Source organism: Cucurbita pepo, chromosome 1 (assembly GCF_057944985.1).
Source record: "Cucurbita pepo subsp. pepo isolate OVF chromosome 1, ASM5794498v1, whole genome shotgun sequence".
NCBI lineage: Eukaryota > Viridiplantae > Streptophyta > Magnoliopsida > Cucurbitales > Cucurbitaceae > Cucurbita > Cucurbita pepo.
In genome coordinates, this window is record NC_141798.1 from 4,047,503 (window position 1) to 4,073,576 (window position 26,074).

The window sequence follows — 26,074 nt, forward strand, 5'->3', positions numbered from 1 at the left end:
TGATATCAACCAGCGCAGTACTATCACATCTGTTGTTCCACATTCAAACACGTCAAAATCTCAAGGATATTCATGGGGTGTTAACATTACAAAATTCATCAACTTCCTACAAATAACAAGTTTAGTTTTTCCATACCAAAAACCCACCACCCTACCTCTTTCCTTGATCCTACTTCAAAGGGGTTAAGAGTTGAACTACAGTCATTTTGGATAAAGATCCAGGTTACCCAGACAGCATCGACGAACTAATCGGGTCATGTGTTAGCTACATTTTACTACGATCATCATATCAGTAAATGCCAAAATTCTAATACTGGTGAGGCCAAACAAAAAACTCGGCTGCTTGAGGTGCCATGGTAGATGCTCCAATGGCTGGGGTGGTCGACTCCGACGAGCCGAGAGGGTTAGGTTGGAGATGATGGAAGTAGTTATGGTGATACAGCATGGCTGCAGTATCATATGGAATTCCACAGGGGATGGGTGGCATAGACTGAATAGGGGCGCCGAAGTTGATGCTGTTGCTTCCACTGCTGCATTGGGCTGCTTGATCATGATTTGATATCTGCTTCTGATCCGATTCAAGGCAAAGCTTCAGCCTTTTTGCAGCTCCCCCAATTGGCAATGCACTCTTCGCAATAGCCTCCACATCGTATCGATTCATCTCGAAGTTCGTCACGGCATTCAAACCCCTAAACTTGATCGCTGCTATATCATACGCCTCAGCAGCTTCCTCCTCAGTAGCTACAAGAGAAGAGTCAAGCTAGTTAGCATTAAACATAAACATAAGTAATCAAAACATATTTCCCACATTCACATCACGCAAATAAACCTACCAAATGTCCCGAGATACAAATCCTTATTCCCTGCAACACGCCCAATCCTCGCCTGCCATCGACCTTGCTGATGATGCCTCGTCACACCTCTGTAAATAGAGGCACCCCTCGAAAAACCACTGCTTTTTCTGAAGCCCAAACAAGAATTTTCAGCAAACAAACAAAGGAAAACAAAACAAAAACAAAAACAAAACAACCCGAAACTTACCTTCGCAAAGATGCAATAAACTCTTGCTTAGTGACATGTTTCATCTCTTCCAATTCTTTGGCGTAATTCGAAACCTAAGAGACGAAACCCGGAAAGGGACAAAAAAAATGAGTGAACAAAAAGTTAGAAAAACACTACGTATGATATAGAAGTGTATATAGTTACCATATTACAATTCTATGGAAAGAGTGTTATGTATATATATATATTACAGGAAAATTGGTGGTTGCAGTGGGACCCCAGTACTTCAAAGCCGCCAAATCATAAGCCCTAGCTGCCTTATCTTCCTTATCATACCCACCTGCAAAAACATGATTCATAAACTCAATAAATAATTTCTATATAAATGTGGAAAAAGAAGACATAGCCAAAAAAAAAAAGGGAAGAAATTTGATACCTAAATAAACTGAAGAACAAAGGTTGAAATCAGCAGCGCAGATATTATGCAAAAAAAAGACAATTCCAACTCTTAGTAATAGTCAAACAAACAAATAAACAAATAGTAAAAGCACGTGAGTAGCATGTGATATCAGTTTAGGCTCATGAACACTTTCCAAATTTGTTCATAACATTCTAAATGCTTTCCTAATACAAGAACATTCCCCCAAGACAAACTAGATTTGAGAGCAACACACCCATTATACAAAAACCCAAAACACAAATCCGACCGTTCGGTCGAAAATTGGAGCATCATAAAGTTTTAACAACATTGGACATGAGTAAACTACTAGTGGTTTGGTCAAACCGTGGTAGGGAGGAGGAAGAAAGCAAAAGCAAAAGTAAAAAAGCGTAAAAACTGATCAGAAGAAATAAGATGAGAAAGAGGCAGGCAGAGTAGTGAGTGAGTACAGACTCATGGATGTGGGTCGCATCAAAGTGACCACTAATTAACTCTCTCTCTCTTAGCAGAGTAAAAGAAAAATAAATGAGGCAAAATGGCGGCACATCTGATCAAATCAATCAAAACAACAAATATATATATATAAACATAAAAGAAGAAGAGTAGTCGGAACTGAAAATGGGAAAAAAGTACACATTACATATACCATCACTCAATCATAATAAAAAAGACTCTGATATGATATGATATGATAAGAACCCAACTTCTCTTTATTAATTCATTTCTCTCTCTTTCTTTCAAATCCCCCCATTAAATGAAATCTCTGAAACTCCCTCATGCATGCAGCAAAACCCTCTTCTTTTTTAATTCTCTTTTCAGCCTTTTTCTTAGCCTAATGCCCTCCTCTATAATACACGCCTGCCTGCCTGCCTGCCCCTGCCTCCCCTGCCTGCCTACTTAGACTCTGTTCTCTTCCTCTTCTACTAAGTAATAACACTATTATTTGGCAACTTCTTCAAAACCCCATTAACAAAAATTAGAAAAGACTTGTTTTTTTTTAATGGGTTTTTTATAAGAGAGAGAGAGAGAGAAAGAAAGAAACCTTGACGTCCTTTCCTAGCCTGACCCTCTCTTCTACAGCTGTTATCCCATAGATGCGCCTCGTATCTACCCGTCCACCTGTGCCTGCAAAATCAAACACCAACGTTTACAAAACTCCACCTTTCACCTCCTTCTTCTGTGCTTTCTTTATTACATACATACATACATGCTTACCCAACTCTACTACTAACTCAATACACTCTATTCCAACCCTTAACTTCATAGAATACAACTATATTCTCCACTACACCCCAAAAACAAGTGATTCCTAATAACAACACTGTTTCTTTCTTTAATCATGAAATAAAATGTGTTGATTGTTTAAGTACTGACCTAGTGACTCCTCTGTAAATTGATGTTCGCTGGCCAAAAGTGTCGGCAATTTTCTTGGACGAATCGGAGTCAACCGCCACGACACCCCCAGCTGCCACCGTGTCAGAGCTCTGCGCGACGGCGAGGGAAAGAGCACCCGTGGGGCAGCTAGAGAAAGTCCCCAACTCGTTTCTAACCGAAGACTCAATAGAATGAGCACCGGCCGCGATCTGGGTTCTCCCTATAGAAGCCGAATCGTCCACTTCAGAGCCGGAGTTCCCAGAAAAAGCACGAAACGCCGCAATGGTTTTGAGATCCTGTTGGTCTCCAAAATAGGGTGCCGAGCCATGGTCGTAAATATGAGTCAAAGACGAATCTTGAGTCTCCGTCTGGCTGTCGGAATACCGCACCATCGGCGAGGAATCGCCGAGGAAATCTTCCAGTTTGGGTTGGTGGTGGGTTTGTGGATGAAGATAGCTCGTATAAATGGCGGGTGTCGATTGATTATGATGATCTTCTTTGATAACCTCATTGTTCTCATCTCCATCCATGAAGAAAAGTTGGGATGATGATTTGGGGTGAGCATTAGTACTATTACTCCATCCTTCAATTAAAAAAAAAAAAAAAAAAAAAAAAAAAAAAAAAACCCATATCGAAATTAGTCAAATAAAAACTCCCCAATAAAAAAAGAATCGATTTTGACAAAAAAATTTCATTTAATCAGTGATTATCTGAAATGGGAATCCGAAATTACTCAAACCCCAGTACAGAACAATCACTTTCTAGCACTTTCTCAGCATCCAAACAGAAAATAAGCAAAAAAAAAAAAAAAAAAAAAAAAGAATACCATTATTGGAGTAGAAGTTTTCCAAGAGATAGTGAGGAGAGGCGGTGGAGGAGGTTTCATAAGGAACAAACTGAGAGTCAGCAGAGCGAAGCATTTCAATGGGAGAGAGGGAAAAGGAAAGCCAGTTAGTCGCAGGAGCCATTAGTTTATGGTGTTGAGAAAAAAAGGTATTGAAACTATGTTCAACCTTCTTGTTTGGTGATGAATCTGAGAAGCATAGGATCACGTTATAAACAAACAAAAAAAAACGAGAAGAAAATGAAGAAGAAAGAAACCGAAGCTTTTTTTTTTTTTTACCTTAACAGAGAGTGCGTTACTGAAATAGAAGAGCTCCCATATCAGGAGAATCACTACGAGAATCACGAAGCTGACCAAACCCCAATTACAAAATAAGAAGGAAGACTTTTGTCCAACACTTATCGATTTGGGTTCAACCCTATGTTTCTGTTTGTAAAGAAGAAGAAGAAGAAGAAGAAGAAGAAGAAGAAGAAGAAGAAATGCATGCAGTGAAAGGCAAGGGATTTGGAAGCAGGAGGAGGAGGAGGAGGTGGAGGTTTATAAGGGGAAGATAGAAGCGGTTCAACTTGCCAACCGGCATTCAAGACTTGAATAAATAAATCAAATTAAATTAAATTAAATTAAACAAATAAAAAGAGAATTTAAAAAATGAATGCAAAAAAGAGGAGAGAGTAGTAGTAGAGAACCGACTTTTGGCACTGCGCTGAAGAAATTTTGTCTGAAACAAGGTCGCGAAACATCCGGGCTACTTCAAAATCTCCTCCTCCTTCTTCTTAGCTTATAATGTTTAGTTAGTTTATGAAGATTATATTATGCATTCAAATGTGTATTCATAATATCTATAAATTCTTGTTTTCCATCAACTCCCCTGACCAATGGATTAGAGTGATAATATTACCCACTTGTCATGCATGCACATCACCTACTTATCACTTAATTACTTCTCCTGACTCCGTGTGATTTATCTTCCCTGGACCTTTCTTTCTTTTACTTTCACTTTCTTTTCTTTTTTTTTTTTTAATTTAAATTGAAATATAATTTTTGAATATAGAATTAATAATTGAAGTAATTAAGAGTAGGAAAGTGATATTAAAATGGAATATTGGGAGGCAGATATTGCAGAAACCATATGCCCTTCCCTCTCTCAATTTTAATATGCATGTGCTCATGAAACAACTCCCTAATTATTGCCTTTTTTTTTATTTATATTTTAAAAATAAATAAATAAAAGCCTACAAGTAAGTAAGTAAATAGAGAAATTAGTCTCATTTTTTCTCTACTCCCATAATCATTTCATAAACTCAAATTAATTGATTACACATACCTATACGAATTAATTAATGAATTCAACTTACCTTTTTTAACCCTGTTTGAGGGAACCCCTTTCTCTTCTGCCTGCGGTCAAACGCAACCTATTTCCCCCTAATAAATACTTTTTCAAATACTATCTAATATTATATTACTTTTCCACCATGCATGCCCCAATTTTTTATTTTTATTAAAACATTATTTTTGCTTTTAAACCAATTTTTAACTAAATATTCAAAAATAATAATTGTTCCTATTTTCAAGGTTTGACTAAAATTTCATAATTATTTAAGAAAATAAATAAAAAGAAGTTTGTTAAGAAAAAAACTGTAGAAAAAAAATTTCATTAATGGACCCATTGTGTAACCGTTTTTTTTTTTTAATAAAATAAATAGGAAATAGGAAAATAAGTAGAAAGTGATATGATTATTTTTAGAGTTCCAAAATATTTAATATTTTGTTTTTTTTTTAAACAAAATATAAAAGCAGAAACAAATTTACATAGCATGTTTAAAAAAGCACACTATACTGGCAGCAGCTCTATAAACAATATAAAAGTTCTGACATATTTAAACATAGGTTAAATTATGGTGACTATCCATATCATCCTAATTCTATACTATTAATATAAATTACTAAATTCAAATAGATTTTATCATATTTTCTTTTTTTTTTCTTTTTTTGAAGTAAAAAAAAAAAAAAAAAAAAGTTGGCGACCAATGAGCGCAAAAAGCGGAAGAAAAAGGGTAGAAAAGGATTAATTTGGCGCTGTGAAAACAAAGTTCATCCCCCCATTTTATGGCAAGTAATTTGGCAACCCCAACATTATTATTATTATTATTTAATTTTAAAAAGGAAAAAAAAAAAAAAGTTCGTAGAAAGCAGTGCCAGTGTTTTAAACGGTGTGTTTTGACGACGTTGGCATGCCGACCACCCTCACACCCTCCCGCAATTCCTTCCCACTTTTTCTCCTCCTCCTTCCCCCCCCTAATTAAATCACCCTACCATCTAATCTTTCACTTTATAACCCCTAATTTCACCTATTTACCCTTTCATTTTAACCACTTACTCTTTTCTTTTTTTTTTCATTTATTTAATAATAACCTCTATGTTCACGTCATATTTGTTACTCATTTTTTTACAAATCCCAAACAATAGGTGGAGTTGATAATGTATTTTCTCTTTTAAAAGCTTTCTTAAGATTTCAAAAACCATATTTATAATATGTTATGGAATCGATATTAAAGTATAAAATATAGTGTAATAGCATGGAAAACTGGAAATGCAATTTTGCGAGCTTCATAGGGCATTAAAGTAGAAGTCTTATAAGATTAATATTTTTTAAAAAAATGTTTGTAAACGACAAAATTTAATGCACATTTTTGGGTTTAAGGTAGGGATTTGTTGTGAGTTGAAGTTCCATTAATAAACAAAATCATATTAATATTTTCATTAAGGTTGGATTTGGAGTTTAATTATTTGGAAATAGCTTTTTGTGTTTGATTATTGGAAAGAGAGTGAGATAGAGAGCGACATAATTGGATGGAGGTGTTGGTTAATAGACCTACACAAACTTTATTTTTCTTTTGGGGTTTCTAAACTTGTTCATATGTTTAAAAACAATTATGCACCTTTTCATATAATATAATCTTCTTCTTGCCTTTTATTTTTAAAAGGATACTGTGGGTGTTTATGCCTTTTTTTTTTTCTTTTTTTTTTTTATAAAAAATTCATTTATATATTTACTTTTTTTTTTTTACTTTTACTTTTATTTTAGTTAAATGATAAGTTTTTAATTAATCTTTTTAAGATTTATTAGATGATAGTTTCATTCGGTAGCAATAGTATACCGTCTGGTGGGTCATTAATTTTCTTATTTCATCTCTTTCATCGAATTTGAATACGTTGAGGGAGTTTATAAGTAAGTAATGTATCTCTATTGATATGAGCTATTCTGGATAAACAAAAAGCAAAACTAAGAGAACTTATGTTTAAAGTGAATAATATCATATCATTGTTTAGAATCATGGTTTCTAACAGAATATTATAGGTTTCTAATCGAATATTCTCTATCAATCTTACGTTTAATCTCTAACTTGAGACACTACTACATATGACATGACAAAAAATCATGAACCCTTTCTCTCCATCTTTTGTTATTATTTTTGTCTCTAACTTACTTTAAATATTTTAATTTATGTTTTTCATTGATTTCGACGTTTTCCAAATTATTTTTCCATAGGTGGTTTTAATGTGTTCGGAAATCACACAATGCCCCGTTATACTAAATAATTATCATTTGTTAATTCAATTAACATCTCATATTAACATATAGATCATGCTGGATAACTGTTTAGTTTTTTGTGCTTGTTTTCTATAATTTTTTTACAATAACCATCCTGGGTTCACTAAGTGATTAACTATGGTTGTGAAAAAAAACTAAAAGAGTTGACTCCCTAGAGCCTATCTATGTAATGATGGGTTAACCTAGTGAGGACCATGGGTTAGGAAAAAGCATAAAAAGGTTAAATAAAATGAATTCACCCCATTGTATGTACCGACCTAAGATTTAATATCCTATATATTTCTGACAATTAATATAATAGGGTCATGAGGTTGGTTAAAATACGTATAAGTTTGTCCAAACACACAACCATAACAAGATAATCGATGATAAGGACCAACATAAACAAACATTGAATCTGAACTTTGAAGAAGAAGAACAATAGCGCTGAACCTTTTTGTATCATTTATGAGAATTGATACAATAAATCCAATCTACCTGTGACGCGTGGAAGTATATAATACGTAGGCAAAAAAAAAATTGTAGACGTGTTGGGCTGTGTTTGCTGATGAGAAGGGAGGAAATTATGGCGCTTACACTAGTTGGATATGCATGATTCGAGGGCACCACGGTGCTGGCTTAGTTGCCTTTTTTGACGACGTTTCGCTCTTCTTATACCTATAAACACAAAATCATTTGAACCTATTCCATGTTCAAAGACAGTCCTCTTTTTGTGTATACGACATATGCCCATCTTCTTTCTTGTTCACACAAATCTTAAATTTGTAGGCATAAACTGGTTTGAGCTAGTTGTTGTCGTAGTCAAATCAAATAGATTTCACATATTTTATGAAAGGGGGAGTAGTTATGGAAGTAGACATTTTGGTTTGTGGGGCAATTTTTAATGAATATTTGTAATTAAAATGGTATGAACAACCTTAATCTAAAAGTAAACCTTATAATGCTGAATCGCCTTTGGGTGTTCTCAACTGTTAAAAAATGAAAAAAAAAATGAAAAAAAAAGAAAGAATCCAAGTTGGTGCATGTGAGGTTTGATATAACACGTGGTGTAAGCAGACAAAAGGAATGTGAACCTCCTCCCTTTGTAAGTAAGGTTTGTACAAAATAAATTAAAAATATCATCTTTTGTTTCGTAACTCATCCACGTCTCTCTCTCGCACATCGCCACACCAAACCAAATCCCTCAATCTTCAGTCCTACATGCTATATTTAAATATATAAATATAAATATATCCTGCCACCTGGATTACACGTGGTCGTATACTTTCAAAGTAACATGCTCCCATCATCTACCCTCTCTAAATCATAATTGAGCTGACGTGTAGCTTCATCCCCTAACTTTATTCTATATTTAGAAAATAATGTATAAGATGTATAGTATAAAGTGGTGGATCATAATTATATTTAATCATCATTTTTCTATGGGTATATTTATACATTTGGATTTTGTTTTGATCTCCGGTGTGATGATTGAAATTATTAGCAGTGTATTAATTATAAAGATAAAAAGAGAATTAGGAAATAATTATGAAATTGAAGAATGATTAAGAAAATAGAAAATATAAAATAGGGAAAAAAAAAAAGGAGAGGGGGATTAGGGCAAGGGTTTAGTAGGGTGTAATTAGGGGCATATGGACGACGCGTGCGACAACAACAATAATAAATAAATAATAAATCAGGAACTTTTGACCTTTGACTGAAGGCACGTGCGTTGCATCTTTAAAATTTCAAATTTATCTCGAAGGATTCGGTGACGCACGTGCACTTCTTCCCATTTCCGCCCTCTCTGACGCATTTCATTTTAATAATTGTCTTAAAATCTTAAAAACTTTGCCTTTTCCTCCTCCTCCTCCTCCTCTCTCTCTCTCTCTCTCTCTCTCTGTCCTTTTCTCTCTCTCCTTTTATATTCTTTTTAAATAATAATATTATTCAACTATTATACATATATATATATATATATATATATATATACATAGAAAGCCCTTAAATTATTGTTTCATTTGGATATATTTCTAACTTCTAAGTTTTCTTTTTTTAATATTTATAAAATAATTCATTTAAAAAATTTAATTGATAAATAGCATAACTTTTAAATAATTAAAAATATGCTTTAAAATATTTTCTAATACGACAAGAGTGATTTTAACTATTTTAAAATCGCTCCCAGTTAGTTATACTCTTAATCTTTTTATAATTTGAATTTCAAAACTAAAAACAAAATATTTTCTTTATACATAATTTTTAATCAAACAAAATTAGGAAATAGCTATATAACATATATTAATATTTATGATCAATAAATATATTTCATTCTATACAAAATTCATTACACATATTACTTGGGCATAATGAAAGTCTAGAATATTTGGAGATGTTGGGAGTAACCCTGGTAACAGATCCTTTCTTCATATCCGTACAACTTGGACAGGAACCAAGCGCTATAAGTTGGGCTTTAAGCCCATACCTATTTAGAATTGGGCCTAAATGATCGATAAGTTGGGCTTTAAGCCCATGTGTATGATTGTCCACACGTAACTTAACACATGCACATGCGTTTCCAAGCATTTTCTCTCTCAGGCTTCACCCCATTTACAACATTTATTCAAAATGATCCCCTAAACCAAAATAAACAATTTATAGAAGAATCATCAGACACCTTCGATCTAACTAAAATCAATATTCTTAAGCCCATAAAACGTCCCTCCGATCGTTTTCAGTGATCTAAATGTCTAGATCTATAAAAAAAAATCACGTTCGAAACTTCTGTATTGTTCTTTAAGTACTCTCATCCAACATGTTTGAAGGATATCACCACTATTTATGTTTTAGAGATCCAACTTTAAAATTGGTCCGAAGTGCCTCTTTATGTACTACAAAAAAAATTAGCTGAGGTATGCTCAAATTGGTCAGCTAAACGGTCAACTTTCATATCAATTTGAGACCTCCATATTCTTTGGTGATATAGAATAACATAATCACGGAAAAGAATATTATAACTAATTAAACAATGAACCATCCATGTTTTAACAATAGTGGTTGATACACTATCACCGAATTTTCAAATCTTGTGAATCTATAAAACCTACGTATGTATTGTCATATCTAACCTTCATCACGACATGCTAAAACATCAACTAGAAGACCGAGCTTGCATCGAGATACACCATTTTCATAAACACAAACACTTTGACCAGCAAAACAACCGCAAAAACCTTTTTGGAAGGGAGTAAGTTGCTACCAGAGATGGATCATTCTTAATGTCATCAACGTGTGACCATATATACACTCCTCGCTCTTGTCGACTGCCTGGAACCGTGTTATCGAGAATGAGCGCTATAAAAAATGTCACGACCATGTTCAAGGACATGATGCCATTGAATACAAAGTCAAACTGCAAGATATCACACAGCTGGATCAGTGGAAAAAAAGCAACAGCGAACAGCCAGACAAAGGGGAACTTGATGTCAAGCTGTGATGTAGAAACTGCTAGGGACATCAATAGTAGTGACTCACTTGTTTGTTTCCTGTATGGGTTGGTCCATTAGAAGCTGCAGCATAGGGAACCAAGTAACTTGGTAAAATCAAGCTAATTTCAGATTGGAACTGCTGAAAATAGGCAGGGATTGACAAGCCAAGGAACAACGAGACGCCGACTATCGTCATGTTTCTGATACTCGCAGTTTGACTATACTGTAGTGTCGAGAGCCCCAATGCAACGATTAGAGCCCATGTAAAACAGAGGACTGAAGCCGCCAATGCCAGTGGTATGGAGGCAAGAACAGCACCAACTTTACCTACAAAAACATGAAAAACTTGTTGGTGTCCTCGTCAAAGAACAGGCATAGGAAATCCTATTATTGATTGGTTTCCTGTGATATGATGGACAGTTTACCTATGAATGAGATAAATATCAAGAAAACTGCTCCGATTTCCAAGGCCCTTCGATTCGCCACTTTTGTTACATGAATCGTATGTACATTTTCTGTTAACGTTGTTGATCCAGAACCTGTACCCCACAGTCCAGCCAAGATACTGCAGAAACCTTCCAAAGCAATTCCTCTGCTAACAATTCCTGGAGTTGGTGGCTTCGAAGCAACACGTAAAGCCACAGTGTGATAAGTACCAACCTGAAAAGGAGCATTTTTTCTGGATCAGATGCCTGAGTGCAGTGTTCCAAAATATATCTATTCTTTACAATGATCAGGGATAGATATAAAGACTTGGGAATCAAAGACAGGGATAGATATTTGCTTTGAGTGTACTTACAGAGTCCACTGATGAAACCAGAGAAACCATGATCATGATAATAGAAGTTTTTATATGAAAGATTGGCACACCCCACTGCAAAGGGTAAGGAATTCGAACCCATGCTGCAGTTCTCCATGCACTTGAAACATCAGTTCTGCAATGTTTCATGGTATATACGTGCCTTCTACACGCATCCACTAAGATATTTGAACTAGGAATATCTGGGCTGCAGCCTGAGAAATCATATGCTCCACCAGTAGTCAAAAAGAATGCGTAGGCCCATATAATCATGACACTAAGAGGAACCTATCATCCGGAAAGAAGAACTTAAGATCAGTGGTATGGAAAAACATTAACTCCAATGTATCATACTTTATAACAATTATAACTCCAATGGAAAAACATTAGTTTACACTGTGCAATCTTATAATTCTATCAACTAAGCCCCTGAAGTGTGAATAAATTTAGGCTTTCAATTTGAAAATCATTCGTACATCAATTCTTACACGCATATAGACTTCTTAAAATTCTAGGCCCTCTATTTGAAAATCGTCAAATTTGAAATGGATGGTCTAAATTGGTTCAATTATGAAAATTTACTAGTTTAATTGATATAACTATAACTCCGCACAGGTAAACTAATGTTTTATGAGAGATGGTGTAAATTGATACATTTATGAAAGTTTAGGGTTAAAGTGATACGACTTTTATTGAAACAACCTCCAACGTTTAGGGATATAAACTAATTTTTGCCCCTTACTTTATAAGAAACTGTATATTTTAATCACATAGACAAGGCATAGGGCAGATGGGCACGAACCGATCGTAAATGCTTGGAAACGTAAGACTTGAAACTTAAAAAGAAATTAAAAACAACTAAATTTAATTTTTGCCCCTTATTTGAGATCTAACAACTAAAAAACTTAAAAACAATAAAAACAAGATGAATAGTAAATGCGTAGAAACTTAAGACTTAAAACTGAATAATTAAATCTAATAATAAAGTAACTTTAGAAACACAGAACTGAAGAAAAACCACAAATCTCAACAATTTCTTATGAATAATACTAATAATAAGGTAGACTAATCCGAGGAACTTGTTGCAAGTCACCATTCCTCAAAAGATAAGATATACATACCGCATAAACTCTGAATACACGATGGCCAAGTATGGATACTCCTCGGAGGTACTGCAAATGCAAACACAAGCAATTACTTTTATGAACAATTTCAGTGACACTTTTAACATGTTAGTCACTAGAAATATGTAAACTGTTCGGTAATGCTAAAATCTTGATGAGTTACTTCGTATAATTTTGCAACCGGTGAACAAATTGCTCAGATCTGAACTTTTAGCAACAGACAACTAAAATGGTTGGTAATTGCTTAAGTTTCAACACTTACCAGGGTAAATATAAGAAGCAAAACTATCTGCGGGACGCTGATCTCCACACAATTACCAGCTTGTGGAAAGCCATAGCTGAAAAATGCTAAACCTACAGCAGCAACCGTGGGTGCAACCACAATTGGGTTTATCAACCTGCAGATTATGAGAATTGAAGAAAATTCTTTGCTCAGTGATGTAACAAAATTGTATAGCATTTGCATATATTAGGAGGCAGGAGCTTAGAATCAAGGCTTCGTAGAAGTCTTGCAGTGTAACACATGACATCAGAAAAACATAAACAATAAAAAATGATGAGCTTATCATCATTGTTAATCAAATTCGGTCTCGAGTTCTTTAGAGATACCTAGTATTCCTTCACGTTCGACTAATTTTCCAGATTATGATAGGTTAGAAATACGTATCTAAAATTGAAATTAGGGAGGTAGAGACTAATTTAACACATACTGCAATTACCTTGGCTCATTAAAAACAATCTTCAAACTTACTAAGGAAAATTGTTGGGTAAGTGATGCTGAAAAGATATGCTTCATAACATAAGGAAAGTGATGGATCAGTGATAATGGAAATGATACCCTACACCATATCGAAACAATTTGCAATAATACCTAAGGAAAAGGGTCATTAAACCACTGAATCCCAAAATGCTTTGAAATATTGAACTAATAATTATTGCTCCCTGCAGTTCTCTCATTATATGCCTGAATTTCTGCAAGAAAAGAAAAACACATCTTTAACTATACAAGAAAAGTGAAAGAAAAGCATTACAGAGGACCAAATTCCACATCACTATCCAAGAACTCTCCACTTTCATAACAGCCTTCAATTTAACATGTTTGGAACAGGTGAGCGATCTTTAAGTAAACAGGACCAAATTCAGTTCTCGGAGCTTACATGTTCCGTAAGATTGCGGTACTCCTGAGCATTCATGATAATTAGTGCTGGAGCCAAGAACACAAATGAGCTTCCTTGAACTAATGGTAGTCGGGTACCGAAGCAGGAGTGAAGGATTGTTGTGATTCCCGAAATCAGTAGTAGAGTTGAAATTACTGTAGCTGTATCTTTCTGTCATTTTGGAAAGAACACATGATTGAGCACAAACGCACATTCTGACTTCATTAAAAGTTGGAAAAAGACTTGGTGTCCTGTCTCTTCCTCAACATTTTCAGTTAGAACCAAAAAATGACATAAAAAAGATGCTTACATCCGTTCCACCCATAGCAGGTACAATGATCAGGGGTATGAAAACAACTGACCCAACCAACGACAAATAATGCTGAAGTCCATAATACATTAATGGAACTGCAAAAACAGTCGAGCAAACATAAGGAAAAGCTACAGCTATATGGTGAAACATAGCAAGAGGACTTGTAAGGAAGACATAGATGATAGAACAATATGCTTCCATGATCATAATTATGTCACCGACAAACATGAACTGGTTACTAGGCAGTAGCACAAGCTAATTATGATTCCATGATCTTACGCATGGTTTGTATGGACTGCAGAGCCAAGGATCAAGCACACCTTCATCCTTATATTTAAATGTTTACATTCGAATGTAGTCGCCTAATATTATGCCAATAAATTCATTATGATGCACTAATTATGGTGAAAATCAACAAACTAATTTAAGAAAGAAAACAATATACGAAATTTGTAAGAGATTCAAGAACGCTAACCGTAACCCGGATTTTCAGTTGGTCCAAGTTTCATTCCTGAAGGTCTTAGCCATCCTCCTTCAGTAGCTTCCCCTTCATCTCCATTCACATTGATATTCTCATTTCTTTCATCTCTATCATCTTCCCTTTTAGGTTCAGTTGCAGGAGTAACCACAGAGACCCTCCCATGGCCGATTCCATGAACATCTCCATCACTGTTCCTGTTCATAGCCCCATCCCCTTTCTCTCTTCCTTTACCATTCGTCATTTCTCTTTCATCCTCTTTAGCTCCTCCCATCACATGTTCAAGCCCTATCCGTCTCCTTTCTTCACCCCTCACTGCTCCATCCCTGAACCTTAACACCCCTTCATTTTCAGTCCTCATTTCTTCTTTCCCACTCCCTGTAACTGGTTCCACTTCAATCTCCCTGTTATGTCGGGTCCGACCCAGAATTGGGTCGATCTCAATTTTGGGTGAAGACCCTCCGCCTCTCCGTTCGAGACCCTTCTCCAAATCAAATCTAGCACTCTCATTCTTCTCCCCAACAATACTGGTTGTTTCCCCAGAAAACGAAGAGACAAAACCAGTCCTCTTGGCCCAAGATCTTAGGTCCCTCGGATTGTGATCAGCTCTGGGCACAAACCGATCGACCATTGGCGCATTTGAGACCATCGAACCAAGCTTGGTGCCACGTTTTCCCGTCTCTACTTTGTCCATTGCAGTCGACCCAGATTCCATCTGAGTTCTTGCTAAAATGGGTTCCCCTTTTTTTCAAAAAATGTAATCACAAAACCCCCAGAGTTGAAGCTCGGTATCCCAATCACCCTTTACTCCTCATCAGAACAAACTGAAAACAGTGAACAGTTTCGGAAAGAAAGAGTAAAAGCAAAGGAAGATAAGGACTAATGTGGGGGATGGAAAAAAAGGTTATAGAAGGTGAGTGACATAATTGTGATATGAATTTCTAGAACGGCAAAGAGAGTGAGTGTAGAGAGAAAGGGAAGTGAGTGAGGTCCAAACCTTTAGCTTGAGGCATCTTTTATCCACTTGAATGGATTTGCGTTGTGATTAAATTGGATTACCGCCCAAAAGTTGCTATCAATGGATTGGAGTTGGATCCTTGGGCCACTTAGAAATTACTTGACGTTCTTTCAAGTGTGAAAGCGAAGAACATTTGGTTCCTTTTTCTTCGTCCTTCAGAACAGAACTATTTTGTTTAAATCTGAGTTTGAAGTCCTTGAGTGGTGTTACTTTTGATGGGTGTGGTGGAGGAGTCTTGCAATTCAAGTTTCTCCAATGCTCCTCCCATTTACCAACTTGCTAGGTAGTGAATTTACTTTAATTGTTTTTTTTTATTTAAAAAAAAGGTCACATTTTAAGAGTTTTTATATAAAATTAGTTATACAAATAAACTTGAAAATTATATAAACTTTTCGTTTTAACTCTCAACATTAATTAGTTCAAAACTTGTAAAATAATACCGCATGAATTGAACAATGTTGGAGGCTAAAAATCTCTGCAAATAAGAATCCTACAAATAAGAATCCTACAAATAAGAATTGTTCATAGGCAATCCATCACAAGAACACTACAAATAAGAATCTTTCATCTCATTTGAACCAATCATCATTTAAGATTCTAATGTTTGGCTCTACGGAGCTTATATGAAGTCACGTAGTCTTTTCACCTCCTAAATTTATCTCAAAGCCTATCTCTCTGTGTAGTATAAATTCTCATAAACAGATTAATTTAGTGTTGAACAAGTGTACAATATAATATAATTAGATGTATTTCGTGTTTATAAAATGGATTGAGCCAAATGATATTCCTTCAAAAAAAAAAAAAAAAAAATGAAAAATGGCAGAGAAACAAAACGTTTAGGACATGCTTTTACTAAAAAAAGAATATGTAAAATTCATAAAATTTTAACATCTTCCGCCATGAATAAAAAAATGTTGATTATAACTTAATTCTTTCGCCTCCCATTTTCAATTATCTATTTATACTTTTTATTTTTATTTTTTGAAATGTTAAGATCTTATATCTAAATATTTTGGGATTTTAGGTTTAGAATAATATTTGAGTAATAGGCCCAGAAGTTAAAATGAGAAAGAAGCATTTTAAAATAACCAAAATTGTCACTTAAGAAAATGATGAAAAACTGCAAATGATACCCCTTTTAAACAACTCAAAAATGCTCAACAAATTTTTTTAACAAGTGTTTTTTATTCATAACATCTCACAAATTTATCGAACTTTAATTTTTTTTTTTTTTTTTTTTTTTGATGTTATTGTCTGGCTTATAATTTTATATAATTTGGATGTTAGGAATAAATTAATTTTTTTAACAATATAAAAAAAAATAAATAGATAAATGAACTGATCAATATTATTTCTTAAAAAAATGACCCCCCCCAAAAAAAGGAACATTTTTTTATTGAAAAAAATATGTCACAAACTCATCCAGTTTTAGCACTCCGCTTTAAATAATATCCCGAAAAAGAAAAAGAAAAAAAAGTCAATTTTGAAGAAGAATTAATACAAAAATATAATATTGCATATTTGTTATTGTTTTATATTTCTAAATTGTAAATATTTGTAGAAGTTTAAATTTGTATTAAAACTTAAAAAGTCTAAATTAATTTCTTTAGAGGAAAAGAATAGTTTTCTATATATATATTTCTAAACCAATAAAAATGACATCTTATAAACAGAGATATATATATATATAAGTAATACAGTGAAAATTCTGAACTGATGAAGGCTCGAACACAAACACGCAAGGAGCGAGGTGGAGCGTATTACTAATAATACTAAAGAGTAATTTATTCAGAAGTTCAGGGCGAGCTGCAGCCTCCCAAGGCCCTAGGAGCTCCGCCTCTGTTAAGGCCTTAAATAAGAGAGAAGGAAAGGAAGCTATAAAAAAAAAAAACAGAGTACCACAACAACCATATAATGCAATATACACTTGTGTTTTTCTTTTGCCTCGGAAAGCACATAAATAAATGTATGTTTATATATATAAGCGGCCCTTTTTTTTTTCATCCCTGTACTTTTTGACAAAAAGAAGAGCCTTTCAAGGTTGCATATAAACACAGGCACAGTCTTAGAAGAAACCGACACTCACTTGTGTCAACATTATATCAGAGAAGCCTTTGACACAATTGCATACGCATCATTTTGTATAACTTGTAACGCAAACAACCAACTTTTCTTCACTTCAATTCATCACGCTTCACTCCAAAATCAGCTCCCTGTGACGACTCATGTCGTCCAGGTAGTTTGAATTACATGAGTAATCTTCCATGTTGCTGGCTTCCGAAGCGCACGATTGATCCTCATCCATCGCGTTCTGTTTTAATTGTTCTAATGCTCCTTCTTCTCCCTTCAGCAGCTGCACTACCTACCCTCCCACAACCCTCAAGTCAGCTAGTGGAAAAGTCGCAACATAAATGGATATCAATCGGATGCTACCCTTACCGAGTTCATATGTGGCCGCATCGATGATGACTGGTTTATGCACATCGAAGCTGCTAACATGGTTCGTCTCATTTCAGTTTGATCGTAGTCGTCTCCTAACTTTGGATCCATTAATTCCTGGAAGCTATTGTTATCAAGTAAAGGCTTTGCCTGCAAAAATAAAACAAAAACTTTATTCTAAGTACGCAAGGAATCATTTAAGACCAACTTCAGATACTAGATAGAGATGCTATAAGGATATCACTGAATCATTCATACCCAAATCACTAGGCTTTGTTGGCTTGAATCAACTGCACGGCGCCCAGTTATGAGCTCAAGCAACAAAACCCCATAAGCGAAAACATCCGTCTTCTCATCAACGATTCCATGCATGAAGTACTCTGGAGCCAAATATCTGAGGGAGGCAATTTAAAGATGCATTAGGTTAGGGGCTGCCTGATAATAGGTCTTGATATAATTTTTTATACCAAATCGAACCACGGAGTCGCATAACTTACCCAAACGTACCCTCGATGGGGTAGACGACATGGTGAGCCCAATTTTCAGGCAGCCACTTCGCTAATCCAAAATCAGAGATCTGCAAGGAAAGAAGAGCCATCTTCATTATTACAGGAAGAGAAGTGTCTGAAACTTCATGCTTTAGACAAAGGCGTTACCAGTGGCTCATAGTTTTCACCGAGCAAAATGTTAGAGGCTTTGATATCTCTGTGAATGATGCGCCTTGGACATTCACGATGGAGATAGTTCAGCCCGTCTGCTACGCCAATAGCCACCTTAAATCTTATCTTCCAATCCAGAGATTCCGCACCTGAATGAAAGTATATATCCATGATTGAAAGTAAGACGGCCTGGTTTGTTTGTTCATTCAAATTAATTCTAACAACACAACACTTTCGTAACGTGGATGTGGGAGAGTGACGAACCGAAAAGGGCAGAGGCAAAGCTGCCAAAAGGGATGTATTCGAGGACAAGGTAGAGACCACCATCAATTCCAAAACCAAGCAACCGTGCAGCGTTGGGGTGGCTAATATGAGCGATAATTCCAAGCTCCGTTAAGAAATCAGAAGTTTTTTCCTCGTTGTCCTTCTCCCTTTTCATAAGTCTCTTAACCGCCACAAATTGGCCATCGGATAAACAACCTCTGTAAACCTCTGCTTGCCCTCCTTTTCCAAGCAGGTTTTCTGAAACAGTGAACCAACCATAGAATTACAATTTTGGAACCATAAAGACAACCTAAACAAAATGTAAATTAGATTTTATTTTTTAGAAACATATTCTAAACCTATTCATAACATAGAAGTTGGAATCTCCGGATCCAAAATGTTGTTTTAATTGAAAAAGAATCGACCAAATTTGTGATTTACCTGGGCTGAAATTGTTGGTAGCAGTGGACAGCTCCGAGAAGCCATAAATTCTCCAAGAAGGTTTGCAGAAGGGAACATCCTCGATACTGATTCCCTCATCAGTGCTGCGAATACGAGCAAATCTTTTGCTGAAATTCTTCTTCGAAATATCGTAGCTCATAGCCAGTAATGGAATCGTCGACAATCTCCAAACCGATTTCTTTTTGATCAACCCGATCATCGCCTTCCATGGAATTCCTCCGCTCTCTTGGAGAAGAACCGATGGCAACAGCGAGTTCTCGGGCGGCGGCAACATCGAGTTTACCGCCACCGTCAGGCTCCCTCCGTCGCCCCCGCTGCTGCTCTCGCTTTGGTCCGAATCCGTCCCCAGAACTGGAATCTCAAACACACCCCTTGGCGAGTTTTCTTCGCATAGATCTTCCTCCTCGCCAATGATTTTCAGCCCCCCGTATCCTTCCATTTCTTCCATATGCTTTATTCCTTTTCGAGCATTCCCTGAGTTTCATGCATCGATTCAAAATTTGATTTCCATTCAAGTGGTCTGTAGCTTAACTAAAAAGAAAAAGAATAACAGAATTTACCAAATTCCATTTCCATTTCCACTTTCATTTTTAGAATTTGATCAATGTTTAATCTCCTGCATTAAGAAGAAAAGAGAAATAATAACAAAAATGATGAATGATAGAAGAAAACATCAAAAGAAATGAATACCTAATGTGGTCCAATCCCAGAAAATGGGTAGAGAATAGATTGAAAAAAGAAAAGCAAAAACAAAAATGAGGTTGGTGGGAAGAAGAATGCAAAAGGAATGAAATAGGACATACCTTGGGCAGTGGTAGTTGTGGTGAATGAGAGACGAAAAGGGAAGAACAAGAAGAGATGAATCCCCTCCCCTGTAGAAAAGAAGAAAAAAAAAAAATGAGAGTCGAAAGAATGAAAGGAAAAGGGGAAGGAATCTCAGTCACATTCGAGGGAGCAGAAGCGGAAGCTCCCGCGGGCGGAACAAAAGGAAAGATGAAAAAATATGGAAGGAGGAAGAAGGGGTGTTGGGTATATGTTTAGGAGGTCGTTATTGTTTGACGAGCAGAGGAAGCGATGAAAGCCAAGTTGTAATTGGAAGATGAATGGGAATTTAGTTATCCCCTTATTTATATACTCCCTCTCCCTTTTTGCATTAACTTCCATTGGATAATAACTTCTTCTTCCTCTCTTTCTCTCTTTCTCTCTTTCTCTCTTTCTCTCAAGCCCTTCATTTTTTTTACCTTCCAAAATTTTACTCTCATCCTAATTTTAACTAACATTATTTCTTATTACAATTTTTTATTTATTAAATCATTTATAACAGATTAACCCAAATGGTTAAATGGTTTTTTCTTTTTTTCTTATACAACATGCAATTGTTAAACTAATTTTTAGTAAAAAGAAATAAAGAAATAATAATATATATATATATATATTTATCATCTTAATTGTTGCTTCATCCATACCGCCAAACATATCAAAATAATAATAATAATAATAATAAATAAATAATAAAAACAAAAACAATAAAATTTAACATGATTCCTTCTATTGGAATTTGGGAAAAGTACAGATAAATGTCATTTTGGATTCATCTATCTATTAAAGTGTTTGAAATTTTTTAGATTCCTTCCTAGCTAAAAAATACTGATGGTGGTTCACAAAATGTATCTTATAGAAGTTGGTTCTAGTTCTATCAAGCTCTTATATATCTTATTTACTCGCCTCTCATTTCTTATTCTTCAACTCATCTACTCATCACAATTCTTTCACATAAGTCGAGATGTCCTCGTCTGTCTCAATCTCTAGAAAAATCTAACTAGTGAGGAGGAGTCGCAACTCCCTATAGGTAACCTCTCAAAAGCTCCCCTCTAATGTACCATGGGCTATAAGTTGGTGATGTTGCTCTACTATATGCTAAGTAGATTGTCATTAGTCAAGACAAGTTCACGATTTGGGATTGTACCCGAACCATCCCTACATAGATCTAGTCAATTCATATCGTTATAACGGACCCTAGACGTAGCTTAAGGACTAAGAAAAAATAAATCATAGACTAAGGCTCCCTAGTACGTCATACATATCGTCTAGGCCACATAATTGAGTCCATGTATTTAATGTGCCAAAAAGGCGGATAATAGTATAGAAAGTTTAAATTAATTAAATCCCATTCAATTGGTGACAATAATTTAATCCAAACATGACGATTAAGTTAAAAATAGATGGCTTAATAAGATGGAAAACATTGATTACTGTGATAGATCATCATTGATTAATTTTCAATGATTCAGCGTCATCCATGACAATATATTTTCGATCTTCATAGGCTTCTTACTCCATATGAACACATGTATGATTCTATAGGTTACATAGTTTCTTCAATAGATCTGGATTGGTAGCAGTAGAAACTTGGATTGAAAAACCTTCTGTTGATCTTCCCAAGAGAGTTAAGACCGTGGCAGCTATGTGTCTTTGTGGCAATCCATGATTGATGTATCGATCCGGAAGAACAATAGTTCTCAACTGCAAACACAACCAACCAATACCATTACAACATTATGGGTGGAGAAAGAGAGTATTATTATATGGAATTACCTTGAGACCATGTTCATCCAAAATTCCAGTTAAGCATAGGAAATAAGATACATCATAACCAAAGCCTCCAATGGAACCTTCCTCCACAGTCATCATAATTTCATGTTCCTTTGCCAATTAAATAATAAGCTCAGCGTCGAGAGGTTTGCAAAATCTGGCATCTGCTACTGCTGGGGCAATGCCTCTTGTTTTCAGCAATTCTGAAGCTCCAACACATTGTTGAACCATTGAACCTTATACTTTTACTTGACAGTGTTTTCTAACTTCTTCAATGCTAACCTCTATTGGAGTTCCTTTGTTGTCAAGTAGAAGAACGACTCCGATCTCATTGCCTTTTGGAAACCAAAAACAACTCGGTCTATCGTCGATGGCTGCTGCAGTTGCAACCATGTGCATTAGTTCAGCTTCATCAGATGGAGCCATGACCACCATGTTCGACAAACAAGCCATGTATGTTATATCAAATGTTCCACAATGTGTCGGGCCATCCGCACCAACCAAACCAGCTCGATCCATTGCAAATCGGACAGGGAGTTTCTAAAGATCTACATCATGCACCACCTTGATGACCATTCCGCATATAAGTTAGTAACAAGGCAAACACAACATTGTCAACTGAACTTAATCTTTTTCACAACTTTCACCCCATCAAACCCTTTTTGAAGGAAGGATGAGTATATGACACAAAATGGCTTAACACCCTCTGTTGCTAAACCAGCTGCAAACGTAACAGCGTGTTGCTCAGCAATCCTCACATCAAAGCAATGATTTGAGAATCTCTTCTGGAAATGGTTAAGACTAGTTCCACCACCCATGACAGCGTCGGTGACCACAATGTTGTTATCCACTTCGGCTTCTTTTATCAGAGACTCAGCAAAGTATTGAGTGTAGGAAAGTGTGGGACATTTTGCCTTGAATTGCTTGCTTATTTTGGGTCAAACGTGATTTGGTGTTCATTCATAACAGAGACTAACAAAATGGTCTTCATTCATAACAGAGACAACTCCAAAAGTGTGGGAAAGTGTGGAAAGTGTAAAAGTTGTAAAGAATCAAGTGTTTGAAAGAGTTCATGAATAAAAAAGGGTGTTCATTCATAACAGAGACTAACCATACATTTTATCTGCAGCTGTTTCTACCGTTTGATAACCCTTCCCTTTTTTTGTAATGATGTGGATCAATACTGGTCTAGGGGTTGACATCGATTTCACCTTATCCAAAATGGTGAACAAATCTTCCAAATTGTGTCCATCCGTAGGACCAATGTAGTACAGGCCAAGCTCCTCGAAAAAAATCGACCCCGAGCCACTTATCATACCTCTTGCATATTCATTAACTTTTACAGCAACTCCGTGAGCTTGCCTCCAATTTTTCTTGTGATGCTCTGTAAAAAGTAGTATGAAAGTCTGATGAGTGTCCAAAGCTTTCGAAATGTGTAAGCGTGTGCGATCCTCTAATGTTTTACCTTTGCAGCTTCACGAAGCTTTCGAAATTTGGTGCTTGCTTTAAGCTTAGTTAAGGCACTACTGAGTGCTCCAACAAGAGTAGCAGGGCCATCTAACGTAGCGGTTGGCAATGAGACTTGGTTGTTGTCGTTGAGAATAATGATCATGTTCTTATCCAGATAGCCTGCATTATTCATCGCCTCGTACGCTTGACCTGCTGTCATAGCTCTATCACCAATCACAGAAATGACACTGTTCTTCTTCCCAAAAGCTCTCTTGCAACAGCCATACCAAGAGCAGCTGATATGCTTGTAGAACTGTGTCCTGCACCAAAAGCATCATGAACACTCTCGTCTCTTTTCGGAAAACCAGCAAGCCCTGAAGTTTGCCTTAAGAGTATGCATTCTAGAGTTATGCCTGCAAAAAAAAAAAAAAAAAAAAAAAAAAAAAAAAAAAAAAAAAAAAAACCACCCAAATCAACTCTAACTCTAGAAAGAAAAAAGCTCATTTTTGTCGAATTTTGTTGGTTATGCACCTGGTGACCGACATCCCATATGATTTTGTCCTCTGGGGTGTTGAACACATAATGGAGCGCCACTGCTAACTCCACTACACCTAAGCTTGCACTTAAATGTCCTCCAGTTTTGGATACAGAGAATACAACATCTCAAAGTACAATGAGAAACAAGAACAAATGGCAGAAATCTCCTAATTGGCAGAATTCAACAACCGAGAGTGTTACCTGTAATGAGAGATTCTTCATTAGTTACAGTGAGAGCGCGTGGAACGGTCAATTTGGCCCGGTTGTTTTCTGTTTGCCCGATTTTTGTCCCGGTTCCAGTTCTAATACTGTTCTTACGTGAATAGGGACCTAATTTAAAGAAATAAGTACTTTTGGACATTTCACGGGCAAAGAAACGCTAGCAAAAAGGGCACGCATCAACCAGGTAAGTCACCACCCGGTATTTAGGAAGAAATACTTGTAGGGTTCGCTTGGATTGTATGTATGCATGTTCGTAATTTTGCCTTAAATTAGCTCTCCATGAATGAGATTAATCAGATGGATTGTTATGATGTGTTGGGTGAATTATCTGAGTGTTGCTTGTATGCCTTAAGCTTCCGTTGTACGTATGCATGCGTTTAATTTATGTTGGAATTGTGTATTCCGTGTTCCGGGTGCTCGATGGATGAATTCGCCCCATTGAGCGCGAACTTCGTGTTTTGGGTGCTGGATGGAGGCCATCGCCTCGTTGAGCCGGCGTGCCTAGTTTGCATGAATATTAGGATGTTAGAAGGCGGTTGCATGCACCCCCGTTATTTTCTAGTGCCCATTTCTAGGATAAGCTTAGAGAATTACTGTTAGGAGCGATATGTCGCTCCAGCCAGACTTAATTTTCCCCTAGGAACTTAGCGGTTCACCATGGCAAGAAAGTACATAGGAGTGTTCATAGATTGCTAGCGTGAGAATGATATCTATAGCTTCATGGGAGGACCAACGGTCCCTGATCAGTCCTTACTGCTCTTAGCCATTTCGCATGGGAAATGAGTCCCCACGTCGTACAGCCCATTAGCTGCATGGGAACGGGTTGGGTCGCGCCCCCCATAGGAGGACTATATGGGCGTAGGGGTAGTCAGCACATCTCTAGGCTAGATACCATGTAGTCCTAGATAACCATGTAGAGGTAGCGCCTCATAGAGAGATACCGACCATATCAGCTTGGCATAAGAAACCTCTAGGTGACTAATAAAAGGACGATGAACCGGTGAAACCCAAGGGGCAAGCCCCAAGAGACTAAGGTTAAAACCCGATGTCCTACCGACCATATCAGCTTGGCATAAGGAACCTCTAGGTGACTAATAAAAGGACGATGAACCGGTGAAACCCAAGGGGCAAGCTCCAAGAGACTAAGGTTAGAACCCGATGTCCTAGAACCGAACTAGGAAACGGTCGGAGTTCTGTTAAATTAAGATGCGAAGAGAGCCTACAAGTAGGTGGCTTACTGAGTATAATTTTTATACTCATCTCGTTTCATAATAATTAACAAACAAAATTTCTGATTATTTTTATCTTTTATATTTGCAATTTCTTTTATAATAATTAAGAAACAAAATTTGATCATTCCCTACTCGTCATGTTTGTTTTCGATTTCGTCTTTTTAGTATTCCTCACTTATACCCATGATCATCGATTACGTCTTTTGGGCATGGCTCTGATACCATGTCAGACGAACACGACTCTCCACGTATGATATTGTCCACTTTGAGCATAAGCTCTCATGGCTTTGCTTTGGGCTTCCCAAAAGGCCTCATATCAATGGAGTTAGTATTCCTCATTTATAAACCCATGATCATTCCCTAAATTAGGCCGATGTGGGACTTCCATCATCCAACAACAACGAAAATGCAATCGTCCCGTTTTGTCTTCTATGGAAAAAGAATTTGTCTTTCATTCTTCTAAAGTTTCTTTTATCTCCTGTTAATAGGGAACTAATTTTGAAGTTGTAGACACCGTGAAGGCAAATTATTCGGGAGCCTGTGGCGCTATGTATTACTTCACATTTAATGTGAAATCGATTGGAACCTCG

General features: G+C 36.2%; 3 protein-coding genes and 1 pseudogene across 3 annotated transcripts; all 4 read right to left on the reverse strand.

Annotated features, from left to right (window-relative positions):
* Positions 1-52: 52 nt before the first annotated feature.
* Positions 53-4,175, reverse strand: LOC111808707 (AP2-like ethylene-responsive transcription factor AIL6). Its single transcript, XM_023694856.2, has 9 exons — positions 3,939-4,175; positions 3,642-3,848; positions 2,816-3,398; positions 2,484-2,566; positions 1,439-1,447; positions 1,254-1,342; positions 1,042-1,115; positions 834-961; positions 53-741 (listed from the first exon to the last, which is right to left on the reverse strand). Exons 2-9 carry the CDS (start codon positions 3,781-3,783, stop codon positions 308-310), a joined length of 1,542 nt encoding a protein of 513 aa, XP_023550624.2. The 5' UTR covers positions 3,784-3,848; positions 3,939-4,175; the 3' UTR covers positions 53-307.
* A 6,064-nt stretch (positions 4,176-10,239) lies between these two features.
* Positions 10,240-15,650, reverse strand: LOC111806986 (Xanthine/uracil permease family protein). Its single transcript, XM_087118094.1, has 10 exons — positions 14,608-15,650; positions 14,130-14,227; positions 13,820-13,990; positions 13,534-13,634; positions 12,925-13,060; positions 12,660-12,710; positions 11,539-11,826; positions 11,165-11,399; positions 10,786-11,066; positions 10,240-10,663 (listed from the first exon to the last, which is right to left on the reverse strand). Exons 1-10 carry the CDS (start codon positions 15,323-15,325, stop codon positions 10,442-10,444), a joined length of 2,301 nt encoding a protein of 766 aa, XP_086974220.1. The 5' UTR covers positions 15,326-15,650; the 3' UTR covers positions 10,240-10,441.
* A 1,890-nt stretch (positions 15,651-17,540) lies between these two features.
* On the reverse strand, positions 17,541-20,558 carry LOC111807012 (receptor-like cytosolic serine/threonine-protein kinase RBK1). The gene is made up of 9 exons (XM_023692578.2): positions 20,256-20,558; positions 20,013-20,068; positions 19,432-19,926; positions 18,991-19,248; positions 18,724-18,875; positions 18,565-18,644; positions 18,326-18,461; positions 18,068-18,217; positions 17,541-17,990 (listed from the first exon to the last, which is right to left on the reverse strand). Exons 2-9 carry the CDS (start codon positions 20,038-20,040, stop codon positions 17,823-17,825), a joined length of 1,467 nt encoding a protein of 488 aa, XP_023548346.2. The 5' UTR covers positions 20,041-20,068; positions 20,256-20,558; the 3' UTR covers positions 17,541-17,822.
* A 1,252-nt stretch (positions 20,559-21,810) lies between these two features.
* On the reverse strand, positions 21,811-24,391 carry LOC111804970 (1-deoxy-D-xylulose-5-phosphate synthase 2, chloroplastic-like; annotated as a pseudogene).
* Between the last annotated feature and the right edge of the window lie 1,683 nt (positions 24,392-26,074).